Genomic DNA, 14,452 nt, shown 5'->3' on the forward strand with positions numbered 1-14,452 from the left:
CTCAACACAGCTACTAAAGTTACTCGCTGTTCCGTGCTTTAGCATACTTTGTACTATGCATGCTCCAAGTCTTAAAACTAATAGAGTCACTACTGCCACAATCAAGATATACAATGACATGTTTCAAACCTTGCAAAATACTGTGACCATAATTCTTTGGAAAATCAAAGGAACTGATGACACTCTGAAAGGCATTCGATGGTATTAAAACAGTCCACGATGAGTGTTTATTGTCAACTATGGTTTTGTGTCTCATTCCAATCAACCTGTTGATAAGCTTGACTTGAAGTCAGTTTTGTGAATGCTTTCCACTAGCCAAAATACTAAACAAATCCTCTATCTCAGGCACTGGGTTGATTTCAGCTTAAAGCTTAATTTACTATAACATCTGGCTTCAAAATGGGTATGATGGGAGCTGCCCAAGTCAATGCATATGGAACAGGTCATGCTTCAAAAATATTGGTTGGCTTGGGGGCCACATGCATGTTGCTTTAATACATAGGTCCCCAGCTCTTCTCTAAAAACTTCTGCATGCCTTTCAACAATGTGCTGGTAATCTTCCCTACATGATTGTAGTTGAGTAGTCTGCTCCAGGTCAGTTTGGATCTCCTCAATCAATCTCTTTACAGGAGATTCAGACCATTACTTTTGACAACCAAGAGGGATACCCTGGCTGTTTGTCCTTCACAGTTGGCAAGAACTTGCACTTTGCCGAAAACAGTCACTGGTTCACCTGTGTATGTTTTCAAAGTTACGTGACAATGTTGTAATTCTGGTGCCTCTTTATGCTTCCACAGATTCCAAAACACTGCTTCACTTATTACTTACACCGAGACCCCAGTGTCAACTTCTATCAGAATCTTTCCTTTCTGATAATAATCTGCAGTAGAAGACCCCTTTGTGACACTTCTCCCATGTGGTAAATAGTTTGTATTATCTCATCTTCTCCTTCCTCTCCTTTGTTGCCACTAACTTCTACAAAAATGGGTTGCTTCTCCTCCACCATTTTATTTACTTTGTGGACATTGGGTCTTGAAATGCAGCTTGTTTTGTGACATTTTTTACATGTTACATCTTTAAACCTGCAGGTGGCAAAAAGATGGTTTCCATGACAATACGTAGTAACATTTGCTCTTCATCTTGGGTTACTTGTCCACCACATTACCAGTCTTCTGTGGCCTGGACATTGAGGTGTTCTCTCATATCTGCATCTTGTGAATTTCTCTGCAGTCTCCATGACTCCAGCCTTTAAAAGGCTGTCTCAAACTGAAATATACTTCTGTAAACAGTGCCCTTTCTATTCTCTCATGTTTACTACACAAGCCAATCAGTCACACAACATGTCCTTAAAATTACAGTGCTCAGTCAACTTCCTCAATACAGTTACATGTCGTATATAGATGAAACATTGGCGGGAATATATTTTGGCAGTTTGCTAAAAAATTGACAGAAATAGCATATTGGCAGATTTTATTTTGGCGACTGGACATCATTGTTTGATAAATCATATCTGTATGATACTCCCCACCCACTAGTTAAGTGGTGGTGTCATGGAGGAGTTTGTGATTAACAGCAGCATTCATGGCCATCACATTTCCATAACTTACAGGTCTCCCACTACTGTATTAATGAAGAATTGCTGTGTCAGCACAAAGAATGTGACCTGCACGACTCATCCTGCTTCATGATAGCTTCACGGCCTCATTCTCATGTTTAACCTTCCTGCTAGACAAGGTATAGGCACAACACATGGCAAGCAAGAATTACCATCTTGTGGTCTCATCCGCGTGACATACCGCACCTCGCTATTAGATACCTGATCCATGGTGGGTAATGACGTCAACATATCCCGGTGGCCGAACTAATGGTGGAGTTTGTATTGGTGCTCGCTGAAAAATCTGCCAATCCACCAAAATAAATTCCCTGCCAATATTTCATCTTATACAGTAATCTGCTAAAGTTCCACCCTCACTGCATTAACCACACCTATTAAACTGTACCCTTGCACAATAATAGATGGCTTCAGGTTTTAGTGTTCCTGCAGTAATCAGTGTTTCCACTGGAACTTTTCGATTAGTAGCCTCTTGGCTAAATGTGTTTGTTCGATTTTTACAGCCAAGCACTATTTCAGAGTTAAAAAAATTGCCATTTGTTTGCAGCAAAGAAAAACTTAATCCTCTCACAGTAGTTTGTCTGTTCTTCTTCACTGAGATTAAAGGCGGCCCACCTGACCAAACAACATTGTCATCTCATAGCTAATGATCTTGAATCCTGTCCTCATCGCCAAATGTTATACCTCTTTTCCTTACACAAATTCGAAACCAGCGCTAACTGCAACACAAGTTCACATTCAGTCTCTCAATGACAATATCTGGTAATAGCCTCCAGTGTGGAAAATAGGGAATTATTTTAGCTTGGACAGACTGAGCCTAGGTTCCTAGGACATTCTTGTATGGTGTTACTTGTATAACCAAGTGCCTCCCTACTGCAGCCATTTTGCATGTAATGATGTTTTACAACCAACTTCCAAAGGAGAAATGGCGTTAAGGCAGCTGAGGTTTCTCCAGATAAAGCATGCTAGGAGGCACCTAAGTTCATGAAATTAACAGTTACACCATTGGAAAAGTCATCAGGTGCTAAGAGACAAGGTTTACACTATCATATATGCATAGAAGTGGATGTTTTGTCCAAACACGTCCATACACTGGTGCAGTATTTGGTCGGACAAACAACACATTTGGTGAGACATTGTCCTATGTCCTACCGTTATTTTCCACACTGGCCTCGCTTCCTTTTACTACATCTAAAATGTAACTACTTCACTACACATATTGTTTTCCACATCAAGTTAGCAGAAATCAACATTTATGATCTAGATTGATTAAATTTTCATTTCCATGCATAACATACTTCCTTGTTGAATTTTTCTCAGTGAATCCCTTGCTAAATACAACACTGAGTGCATCCCTTATGAGACGTTCGAAGAATTGTCAGTCATACCCATAACAGAAAGTAAACAGTGGTATGCAAACTATTTATGTGATAAAAATAAACAAACAAGTAGGGATGGCTGCATACTTTACCTAGTGCTTGACAAAACTCAATTGGGGTTGAAAAACTTTATAAACAAGAAGTCATGCAACTCATCAACTATTAATCTGAAACCACTCTCCCATAAATACCTACTTCACTCCCATCCAGCAGCCACCTTAAAGCAAAACAAGACTGAAATAGGGATTTAACTGTAGGAAAGCTGTTTCAGATTAATAGTTGATCAATTGCATGACTTCTTGTTTAAGAACTATTTCAAGCCCTAATGAGTTTTGTCAAACACTAGCTAAAGTATGCAGCCATCCCTACTTGTTTTATTATTTATCACAAGAATATCTTGCATACTTGCTCCTGTCTTTCAGTTTAAAAGAATGGCTGTATTGCATGTGGCTGAATTCTTATTAAGTGCATGCTTGGGGCATTATAGGCTATGCTGAGCGTGGTCAATGCTCTTTGGCAGTTGTATCTTCCCTGGCAGCTCTTATATCAGTTGGTAAGTGTTACAAAATTGAAGGTCAGTACAATGACGGAACTACACGCAATTAGCCAATCAAAAAGAGTGAAGCCATTGTCATCAAAAGTGTCCTTCACCTTCTGCAGAATGTCTCTGCTCATATTGCATGACATCGTGAAGCCGTTAGAAAGTGGCGAGACACCGTGTCAGACCTCAGATCAGCAAAGTGCAATGTTGCAAGCAGATTAATTTCGACAACAACCTGTTCACCATTTCTACACACTATAAGTGGAAAACAATGAGTCGGCACCACTTCTCCTTGAAGTTGTGCCAAACGTTGGCAATGGCTAAAAGACTAGACTAGAGGCAGATCTGACTATGTGAGACCATTATGGCATACAAAGAGACATTTCCATCCCCAATCACTGGTGTATCTGCTCTTATCCGTTATCGATAGCCAATTAACTATTAGGTCAATTAAAATTGTTGTCTCATTGTTAGAAGGGAAGCAGGACAAGACGGCTCTGGTGAAAGAGGTAGCCTTGCGTAGCCAGCCAGATCCTAACGGCGCATCATACCGATGGGGCGTTAGGGTCTGGCTACACAAAACTAGTAGATATGAAGGTAGAGAATTTCCCCGAATGTGCTGCAACCAAAGCAATGTCACAGATCATGGCACTTGCGTAGGCACACAAGATGGTATGAAAATTGCACCATTATATTCAATCATTTCAGAAATATGCTATCCCAACAAGATCAAATTAATATAAATTAGATTCATGCCATCCTTACTTAGGAAGTGCCACACTCCCTGATAAACTTTGCCTTTACATGTCATCAAATCACACATCCTCTTCACAACTTTTTGCTATTGATTAACCAATTGAGAAAATTATGATTTCCCTATCTGACTTCTCCTAGTGACTCACCTTGCATGTAAAACCAGCACCAGTTTCATTCCCTCCACATTTCAGCATATAAGATGTGTAGAAGCTGCTCTTTTCTATAGATTCATTGACAATCCAAGATATAGATTCTTGATTTTGTATTTGCCTAGCTGGGTTGGTGCGGCAATCAAAAACAGCATTACATAGCTCAGACTGCTCAGCCTTGTCCACCTACATAAACCCCAAAATATTTAGAGTATTCAAAATTATACAATGTTGAAACAACTTGTCACATTTTCAATTTAAGAACAAACATTAACTTAACACAATTACACACCACATGCTATATTAATTATTTCCGAACTCAAACTCATTATACCCAACTGCTATCTGAAATTCCAACAATCATACAGTTCTCTTTTCCAGCACAACTGGGTTTGTAAGTTTATTAAATTAAACGTTGGTAAACAACACAAATGTAAGATAGGAAAACTACTCTTAGACTTGGATACCTGTGTAAATACATTATAGCTACTGTGTTTGCCAAGCTGTATGTCCCCAATGCACACAACCAGCGCGTTCGAATACTAATTCCAGTTTGAACTGGAATTGTTGGAGCTGCTACACCCACAGTTGCAATAATTCCAGCTCAGATGGTTGAACTGCTAGAACTCTTCTGACAGTTCTAGTTCTAAAACTGGAATTGATGGGGGAGGGGGTAGTTCATAGTTCGTGCTCAATTGATAGTTCTGAGAGAACTAAAGTATTTGAACACGCCTCATACACCCAGTTGTTCTATCACCTATTATCAATAGTCAAAATCTAAAATTGCCATTGTCAAAAAGAACACGTGCACAAATTCTGAATTCTGAATATTACAAACAACAGATGACATGGTTTTTGCACACATGATTGTCAAATAAAAGACATGCTGCAGATGACAGTAGTCACGCATCTGATTTAAGAATTAAATGCAGAGTTCAAAAAAATCAGTCCAACTAGTTGTCATCATTTGACAAGTTCCTAAAATTTTAGGTCGTCAAAATTTTAGTCAATTTTAGTCCAGGATGTCATGTTGATATCAATCATGGGGTTTAGTGTTACTGCCATATTTCGTAAATGTGGATTTTTACTATCTATTCAAATCAGCATTTCCCTGCTTTCTTACTTGCAGAATTGAGATCGAGATATTATAAAAAAACATAGAATAGGAAGTACAGTAGAACCTCACCAATCCAAACCTTGCTAATCCAAACCTTGCTAACCCAAACCTTGCTAACCCAAACCTTGCTAATCTAAATTACCTTTATAGTCTGTGGGCCAATTGCAAAAAAGGCTTCAGAAAATGCCTTCCATGCACCCTTTGGCAAACCAATTTTTGGCACTTGGAGCTTGTCGTATGACTCTAGATATTTGAGAATACCTATGCTTGGTGAGACAGATAGTGTCCGATCACCTAGAACAAGACAATTTTAGCAAATTAGACGCGCAGCAATGAACTGGAACCGTGAGGCCTAACGCGCGTTATAGAAGTGGAGGCAAAATCCTGATCTTGTGATGGTTTCTGCTAACTGTACGTTACTGTGAAGCTTCCAACATGTTAGCTCTTGCAATTAAGTGATAAATACCGCTGTAGAAAGTCTAATTAAAAGTTTAGTTCCAAGTTGTGATGTCAACATGCAACCGTTGTTGAAAGAACTGCCCTTTTGCCTCACCTTGACCTTGTTGCAAGCCGGTAAGAGCTAGGTCGTATTCTACCTCACAGGGAGCAGTTACTCCAGAGCAAAGACCGATGAGATCATCAAAGTTATCGACCAAAAGACTAGGCTAACGATGACCTAGAGATTCTTGGGTGTCGCAGAGAAAGTAAAGTTGAAAACATTTGCCCGTATTGCATTTACCAAGAGTAAGGCAATCGTTCCCCACCTCAGTACCCCGGTCCGACAGATCGTTGTTTTCACGACTACATGGATGCCAAAAGGGTAGATGTGCATTTAATCAAAATTGTACAGAAGTCACATATTTTCCGATATTAAAATCTATCATTTTAGAATTGGCTGTCTTTTGAATTCCTCCATCAACAGTAGCCAGCATGGGAGAGTGCTAAGTTTAGAGCAGAACAATTTGTCAATGTTTAACTCAATTAATTAATAGTGACCTTGTCTGGTGTACAACTTGTTATAGTTACCTCTAATTGCCGGCATCCCTCTTCTACACGATACTGTGTCTTCCAGAAATCGAATTGACTTCGTGATGTGATCGCTATCTGCATTTAAATTGAGAGAAATTGCGGGTTGTCATACCTGCTTTCATCCTAGACAGCATCGTCACCAGATGCTTCCTCGATTATGACAGAAAGGTTCATGGCAACAGCAGCAAATAGAATAGCATTTGTTGATTTTCTGTTTACGAAATGACATGCAGCTACCAAAATACGCACGTCTCCTTGATGTAAGTGTGTATTTGTGTCACCGCAGCAACTGCTCAAGGTTTGCTACAAATCGATGGTCTAGTTGTCACTGCCCAATTGATTCCAGCACTTTCATGCAGCGAAGAAGAAGCTAACAACCGAATATTCTTGCATGCCAACCATGCATCAAACACAACAGTATCTCACATACGTATCGTCATATGTTCACTAGATAGTAACATTTTAGTGACAGGCTGTTCGGGCGCACATCAGATCCCGCGGCACAGATCATATGGCAGACAGAGTCAAGAAATAAAAGGTGCCACATCAGCATAACAAATATTGTGTGGTTGCTAGAAGATGTGAGCACTTCCTGAGTTGCATGACTTCACTGGATGCGACAGCAAACAGCATCAGTGTTACTGACCATATTTAATTGGAAGTTATAGTGGTCACTATTATAACACAGAGAGACTGACTATACACTGTATATCTCTTCGCATGCATATATACATCATCCATTTGAGCTCCGTTAAATACATCTGATTTCTGATTTAAGAAATCTTGTCAACCATTCCTAAAAGTTTTGATAGCAAATCCAACTTCTCTTTAATTTTACATATTGGTTACTATGACAACATTTTAATTTAAGAAACGCTGTTTTAGTCAACTTTAGACACTCTGACGCTAATAAAAACATCAGTTTCGTAATCACACAAAAATTACATAAGATAGGATAGAAAGAAAATGGTTTGCCATGGGGTGCAACGGAAAAGTCGCAATTCTGGACTTGGCCCACGGATTATTAGCACCCTGGCTCACAAAATCAGATCATAATAGGAATTCAGAGGCAGTCCAATCCGGGTTACTGCTGCATTGAAACGGTTATCTAGTCTTCAGCAAATGCGCCTGTCTGACTATTTTGAATCCTGACTATCACAGTATTTAGAAGTACGTAGTCGTTGCAGTTGTAACGTTTACCACAAACATGACACATATAGAGACATGGTACGTTAATGCACCAGTGGTCTGGTTGTCCAAGGTAAGGTCTGGACCTCTATGTGTTCTTGTATTCTGAATAACTTCACCAATCTGAACAGGGCTTGGCACGGGGCTGTTTGGATTAGCAAGATTCTACTGCAGTGCCTGCAAGTGATTGCACTTTTTGATGTATACTTGGTGGAAGAGTCTACTCTTCTGTATCCATATACCGTATTCCTTTGATTAAAAGTCATAATCATATTTTTAGCTAGGGTTCCAACTGTGGCATCTAAACAAGGGCGTCGTTTATTTGTTAATTTAAAGGCTCTCCATCCATGCTTTAGGAATGTGTACATGTACACACTGTACATTTGACACCTTTGCAAGAGAACTAAATTTACCATACTGGTACACATTTCACACTTTGAGACGTCATTGGTGAAACAGTATCTGGGTGCATTATTGTAGTCTAAAGAAACGTTTGTCTACGTACATGTATGTCTCCAAAGAAGTCGCAAAATTTTTCCTTCAAACTTTAAGCTAGATATATTCGAAGTCATTGAAATGTGGCATTTATTCAAGGGCAGCGTATCTATTTTATCTGAACTTTCAGCTGCAGAGTTTGAACGAGGATGGTGTTTAATCGAGGATAGCGTTAATCGAAGAAATACGGTACTTTCTCTTAGTGGTAGTGAGTTATCTGGTCTCTTTAGCATCTAAGTTTGTAGTGGCTTGTGGCTTCCTCCTCAGACTGTACATGTACTAGCATATTACTCATTGCACATTACTCTTCATTAACATAAAGCAGAGTTTGCCTTTGTTCTCATAGGTCAATATTCTTGATTTATCTCAGAACGTCAACACCCCAGAATCATGCAACCTAGAAAGTCCCAACAAACGAACTATTAGAGCTGACTGTACCTTATCTTATCTACATACAGCAATGGATTCTTTAATACTATAAGTGAACCACGACAATCAGACTCCCAAAAATTCAAGAAGTATACTTTTTAAGAAAGACAACAAATTACAACAAAATCTATAAAGCAAATCAGTGCTACATCCAGTGATAATACATGATATGCAAGCACCAGGCACATTCATGCAACTATTTGCCTCTACAGATATAGTAGACCACAGATACAGGCACAGCAGGTGTTGTAGACAATTCAATACTTAATGCAAGCACCGGCCACACATATGGGCATAGATAACACGTATACTGTAGTAACCTTGACTTGTCTAATTAAATGAGGTAAATGTCTACAGGAAGCCATCACCCAACAGTCTCCCACTACGCCTGAGAGGGAATGTCATATCTGGTTGGGCGTGAAAAGACAAATTGCGTGGAGTCTCAACATACTCTGAGAAAACTGACATGTCTGCATGAAACCAAAAAGATGCAAAGAAAACGATATTGTTGTGTCGCCTAATTACCATTAGCTACGTACATCAACAAGCATATTGTTACGCCTGGTATGAGATGGCTCACCTTTTTTTCAACCTGGCTTTCACACAACAACAACTTTACAGAACCCAACAGCTTTTCCCCTTGACATGGATGAAGACAAGCCTAGTATGTTACATGACACACCCACCGAACACATTTTTTACTTTTACATCAATCGATGCCACCGTCAGAACACTTACACAGCTAAGATTCCAAGAGAGCGTGCCTCCCTCTTCAAATCCAAAACGAGATCCGTGGAGTTTCTCAGACTGGACAATTTGGTTGCTACTGATAGAGAAGGCTTTGTTGTAAATCCTGCCTTTGCAACCGTGATGTTTTATAACCGTGTACGCTACAAACGCAACCAAAAGCCGCGTTGACATAGTGCAACACCAACGTCGAAGAGACCAGAAAACAAAATCAATACGAAGACACAAGCATTCAGTTGCAAATTGATAGCAAATAAGTAAATTTGTCACGTGAATACGACGCGCGTACCCGGACCTCAAGCGTCAGAAACTCTGTACAGCAAAGTGTGTCCGGTTTTTTAGATCAGAAAAAGTGCAGTCGAGACGAGTTGCTATTGAATTATTGACAGCCATATGACAGCCTAGACACACTCAATTCTTTCAAATTATCATAATTTTGCGCAATTAGCGGTCGGGAACGTCAAGGCCCTCTTCATATTTTGGTGATGAGAGTAAATGTAGTCGTAAAGGATTTGGGAAGAATTGCGTATTCAGAAGCATTAAGAGTGCAGTTTTGTCACGTACAGAAACAACTGGAAGCTCGTTCTCATTCAAGCTTGGTAGAATCTAGTGTGAACAATTAATTAATTAATATTGACCAAACAAAATCGTTAGTTAAATTGCATGACAGCGTGTGTGTGTGTGTGTGTGTGTGTGTGTGTGTGTGTGTGTGTGTGTGTGTGTGTGTGTGTGTGTGTGTGTGTCACTGTGTGTGTGTGTGTGTGTGTGTGTGTGTGTGTGTGTGTGTGTGTGTGTGTGTGTGTCACTGTGTGTGTGTGTGTGTGTGTGTGTGTGTGTGTGTGTGTGTGTGTGTGTGTGTGCATGTACACATTTGAAACATTACACATGTAACAAACTCTTGTAAAGTGAACATGTTCTCCATATATTCAGTTTTCTTACGACCATTAATGTTGTCTCAGCTAATTTTCCGTTATCATATATAAGTCAGTCTTTTCTTCTATGTTTGCCAACTGCAGTCACTTTCAAAAACGGAAACACAGCTAGACTATGTACCACTATGACCAAATAGGTGCTGAAGCTTTTTGTCTGATTATGTATACTATGTCACTTGCTTCAGCTTGGTTACAGCTTACACCAACACATGTCATGTACTGTACGTTTGTTTCAGCGGCTACACTAAACATACATTCCATACTTATTATTGACTCTTACATTTAGCTATTACTACTTTATGTACAAAAATAGCTAGTGTATATATAATATGCTTACTAATCAGTTACCTAGCGATAGCCTACAACATCAAGTGTATTTCATGCCTTTGACAGAGCATTACTTTGCTTCTTTGAGCAGGTAAAGAATACAATCCTTCTGTGCGAACATCCGAATGTGTACACGCTTGGGCATCGATCGTCGCTTCGTAATATTGAGGACGATCAAAATCGGCTAGAGATTCTAGGTGCAGAAGTGCACAAGGTGTGCTCTCAAACACACATTGAGACAGACAGACAGACAGACAGACAGACAGACAGAAAAACCAGATAGGCATGTGGGTAGCTATAGAAAGTGGTAGACAGGAGGTTTGAGAGGACGGTGGACAGACAACTGGACGGACAGATAGACAGGTAGGCAGGTAAAAATGATTGCATGTGGGTCAACAAATGCCAACTGCACAAATGTAGACAGACAGAGTGATAGTGGAAGAAGTGCCAGTCAGAGACAGGAAACTAAACTGATCCGCATGCTTAGTCATTTGGGACATATGTGCAGGTTGTTCATTATGTTTCTAGACGAAACGAGGTGGTCAAATAACTTTCCACGGTCCTGGCCAAGTCGTTTGTTATCCCATTGTCGATCTTCGCAGTCTACAGGTGCACAACACTCACAATCATCTTGCCCGTTTCTCAATCATATTTAGTAGATTTCACTTCGGACTTTTGTGTATGGATTGGAAGAATCCATTATTCGGCTGTGTCTGAGGTACAAAGTACTCGGAGAAAGATCTCCACACACTGGAGTGTGGGTTGGCGACAACAAGATCTGTGCAATAGGTTGCCGTGAGACTAGTTGTTGTCATACATTTAATGAATTATTTCTGTTTGTTTTTAGGTCTACACGTATCAAGAGGTATCACAAGTCATGGACTGGCCTTGAATTGTGACAACGACTTGAGCTGGTTTGATCACATTGTGCCATGCGGTATCGAAGGGAAGGGTGTGACATCACTCAGTCAACAAACAGGCACAACAGGTAAATAGTTGAATTTCTCACAACAAACAGAACATTTATATTGTAAGGGTGTCAGCACAAGCGACAAACCAGTCGGTATAGACTTACAAATAGAGAGAGACCGAGAGAGGCAAAGACTGGGACACTTATATGGTCATGATACATATGAACATGTACAGTATGTACGTACGCATCTATGTCTCTGTCTGTCTTTCTGTCCGCTTGTCTGTATATACAGTATGTATGTCTGTGTCTGTCTGTCTGTCTTTCTGTTTGCCTGCACATGTATACATACAGTCTACATGTATACATACATTTATGTATAGGTTATCGTATGATTAGTGTGCTATATGCCTTTTACCAGCATGAGGGGCGGAGTTATTGCCCAAGGCAAAGTCAAGGGCTCTAACCCCACTCCCAGTACTGGTAAAAGCCATATTGCACACTAATAAAATGATAAGTTATTTCAAGAGCTTTATGCTCCAGATTATTTATATCATGGTCATATGATGTGTATAAGTATAAGTGAGAGTGTAACTGGAAGTAACTTATTGCACACTTGCTGTGCAATACGTCATATATACCATCTCAATACACACTCGTAACTGGTTGCACGTCACATGACCATGGTATAAGTGAATATATGATTTTAACTCACGCTGTGCACTGTAGGGTCGATAAATATGTACTTTGACACTGCAATGTATATTAATTAATCGTCATCATTTTTGCCATACCAGAAACCTTATCTGCTGAATCCCTTGTATTGGCCATTCAGAGGTCACAGAAACCACAAGCCCATATGTATTGCATGTTTACCATAACCTACATGTTTATGTTTATTGTCACACCAAACGTGTGGCTGCTGTGATGATAAGAATCCTGCTACAAGACAAAGTTGACAAATTGAGCTCTCCATAATTAAGTCAAGATTGCACCATCAAAAAACGGCAGGGTATCTCTACAGTCTTTTTGACTGATAGCACTGGGATCAGCAAGTAAGACCAATAATCCTGAGCGTGGCTGCTGTACTCAACATGAACCCAGTTTCAGACCGGCTTTGTCAAAACAGGTTCTGTCCACCTTCGCCTGTCACATTCCCATTTGATGTCTTATAGTTAGTACCAAAGAAGTAAAGCCGCTGCTGATTCGATCTCTCCTGCATCAGTTTGACCTGCAAGAAGCAACAGAATGCTAACCAGCGAGCAACAAATCAGTAAATCAGCAACATCAACCAACGTGTAGCAGTACACTGTAACGTAGAGCGATAGTTTTACATGTAATGTAGAGTGATAGTTTTACATATCAATATGTGTATATTATATGTACTCTGTACGGTGATACTTTACCTTGTTCAATAGAATACGAGTACACGGTGTTGCCTATGCAATCTTGAATTTTACCGATTTATAGAGTTTATATTTAAAGAGTCAAGCCAGCTTTGACGTTGAACTTGTACTGAGCCCTCTTTTGTTTCAACACTAATTTCACTGTCCGTATCAGCAGTATCATCACACATACCCGCGGCGATATCAATATTACTCCCGGCTGACACGGCCATCTGGCTGTTTTTCAATCTGACGTCTTCGCCGACTTTTAGCTTTACGTTTCCCTGAATTGTTTTGATGTGAATAGTGCCACATCGTGCCACGTGCACGTCGATGTCTCCGGCCTCTGTCAATGCGTGTAGACTACCGTCCATCGTTTTAATACAAATATCCCCGGTTTCGCTCCTCACAGTTGCATCTCCATGGAGAGCACCGAGGCATATCGGTCCTGTCCTACTAACCACACTACTTTTGTTGAAATAAACAGATTCCATTAATACGGATCCATATACAGTCTCCAATGACAACGTGGATCCGCGGGCGGACGCAACATCTATAAGTCCTGATTCTGTCTTCAGATTCAAACTGCCTTGCACAAGTGTTTTCGACTTTATATCACCTGTTGACGTCAAAACTGAACACAACGAGGCTTTCAAACGATCCAGCAAAACAAGACCATTTTGCGTATTGATATCAACTGTGTCACATTCCATGTTATTGACGGAGACCCCAGAGTCGGCAATAGCCGAAACAAACACATCAAACTGAGGAGGCAACTCGACAGTCAAACAAACCGAATCATTACTGGTAGTTGAAACCGCTTCGGTCCCGGATATTACCAACTCCCCGTATTCTGACATTTTGTTGTAGCTCACCGATACCCTGCACGTATCCCGGTTCTCTCCTTTCAGTGAAACGAGTGCCTTGTAACCGCCTACTGTCTTGCTGACGTCGACAGAGGACACATGAATATCTACGTTGCGTTCACAACGCCAATCTAGTTTCAACGCTCCGAGTGGATTAACTTCTTCGGTCCATGTCTGGATAATGGAGCGACATTGAATAGATCGACGATGCTTTGGAAAGAGGCGCGTGGAAGCTCGCAACAGCCAGCTCATGGTATTGTGCAAGATCAATAATTAAATTGATATTAAACTGCGCTCGGCAATAACAATTAATATCAATATTTTTTAAATAGCATTTAATTTCAAATTTATGTTTGCTGTTAAAGTGTGATTTAGATGTAGTTTCAATACCTGGCACAGAAAGATGCAAATGAAACTGACAGTAGAGATGTAGTATATACCATAATGTGAAGGGACTATTATTGTAAAAGCAGTGGTCAATACATAGTAATACTGCTAAATAAATAATTATAGTAAAACAAGCTGACGGCGTATGTTTGAGAATCATTTCATGCACATGTAATGATATCAATGATTACACAGTCTCCATA

General features: G+C 40.0%; 3 protein-coding genes across 3 annotated transcripts; 1 reads left to right on the plus strand and 2 right to left on the minus strand.

Moving 5' to 3' along the window:
• Window positions 1-4,247: 4,247 nt before the first annotated feature.
• LOC134188696 (uncharacterized) lies at window positions 4,248-9,676 on the minus strand. The gene is made up of 4 exons (XM_062656903.1): window positions 9,434-9,676; window positions 9,276-9,356; window positions 4,435-4,623; window positions 4,248-4,373 (listed from the first exon to the last, which is right to left on the minus strand). Exons 1-4 carry the CDS (start codon window positions 9,614-9,616, stop codon window positions 4,248-4,250), a joined length of 579 nt encoding a protein of 192 aa, XP_062512887.1. The 5' UTR covers window positions 9,617-9,676.
• A 225-nt stretch (window positions 9,677-9,901) lies between these two features.
• LOC134191784 (putative lipoyltransferase 2, mitochondrial) lies at window positions 9,902-13,053 on the plus strand. Its single transcript, XM_062660409.1, has 6 exons — window positions 9,902-10,041; window positions 10,793-10,915; window positions 11,230-11,310; window positions 11,361-11,490; window positions 11,549-11,689; window positions 12,787-13,053. Exons 1-6 carry the CDS (start codon window positions 9,928-9,930, stop codon window positions 12,864-12,866), a joined length of 669 nt encoding a protein of 222 aa, XP_062516393.1. The 5' UTR covers window positions 9,902-9,927; the 3' UTR covers window positions 12,867-13,053.
• LOC134191774 (uncharacterized) lies at window positions 11,739-14,372 on the minus strand. Its single transcript, XM_062660399.1, has 2 exons — window positions 13,018-14,372; window positions 11,739-12,842 (listed from the first exon to the last, which is right to left on the minus strand). Exon 1 carries the CDS (start codon window positions 14,112-14,114, stop codon window positions 13,068-13,070), a length of 1,047 nt encoding a protein of 348 aa, XP_062516383.1. The 5' UTR covers window positions 14,115-14,372; the 3' UTR covers window positions 11,739-12,842; window positions 13,018-13,067.
• Window positions 14,373-14,452: the final 80 nt, after the last annotated feature.

This window comes from Corticium candelabrum, chromosome 1 (genome assembly GCF_963422355.1).
Source record: "Corticium candelabrum chromosome 1, ooCorCand1.1, whole genome shotgun sequence".
In the NCBI taxonomy this organism is placed as follows: Eukaryota; Metazoa; Porifera; class Homoscleromorpha; order Homosclerophorida; family Plakinidae; genus Corticium; species Corticium candelabrum.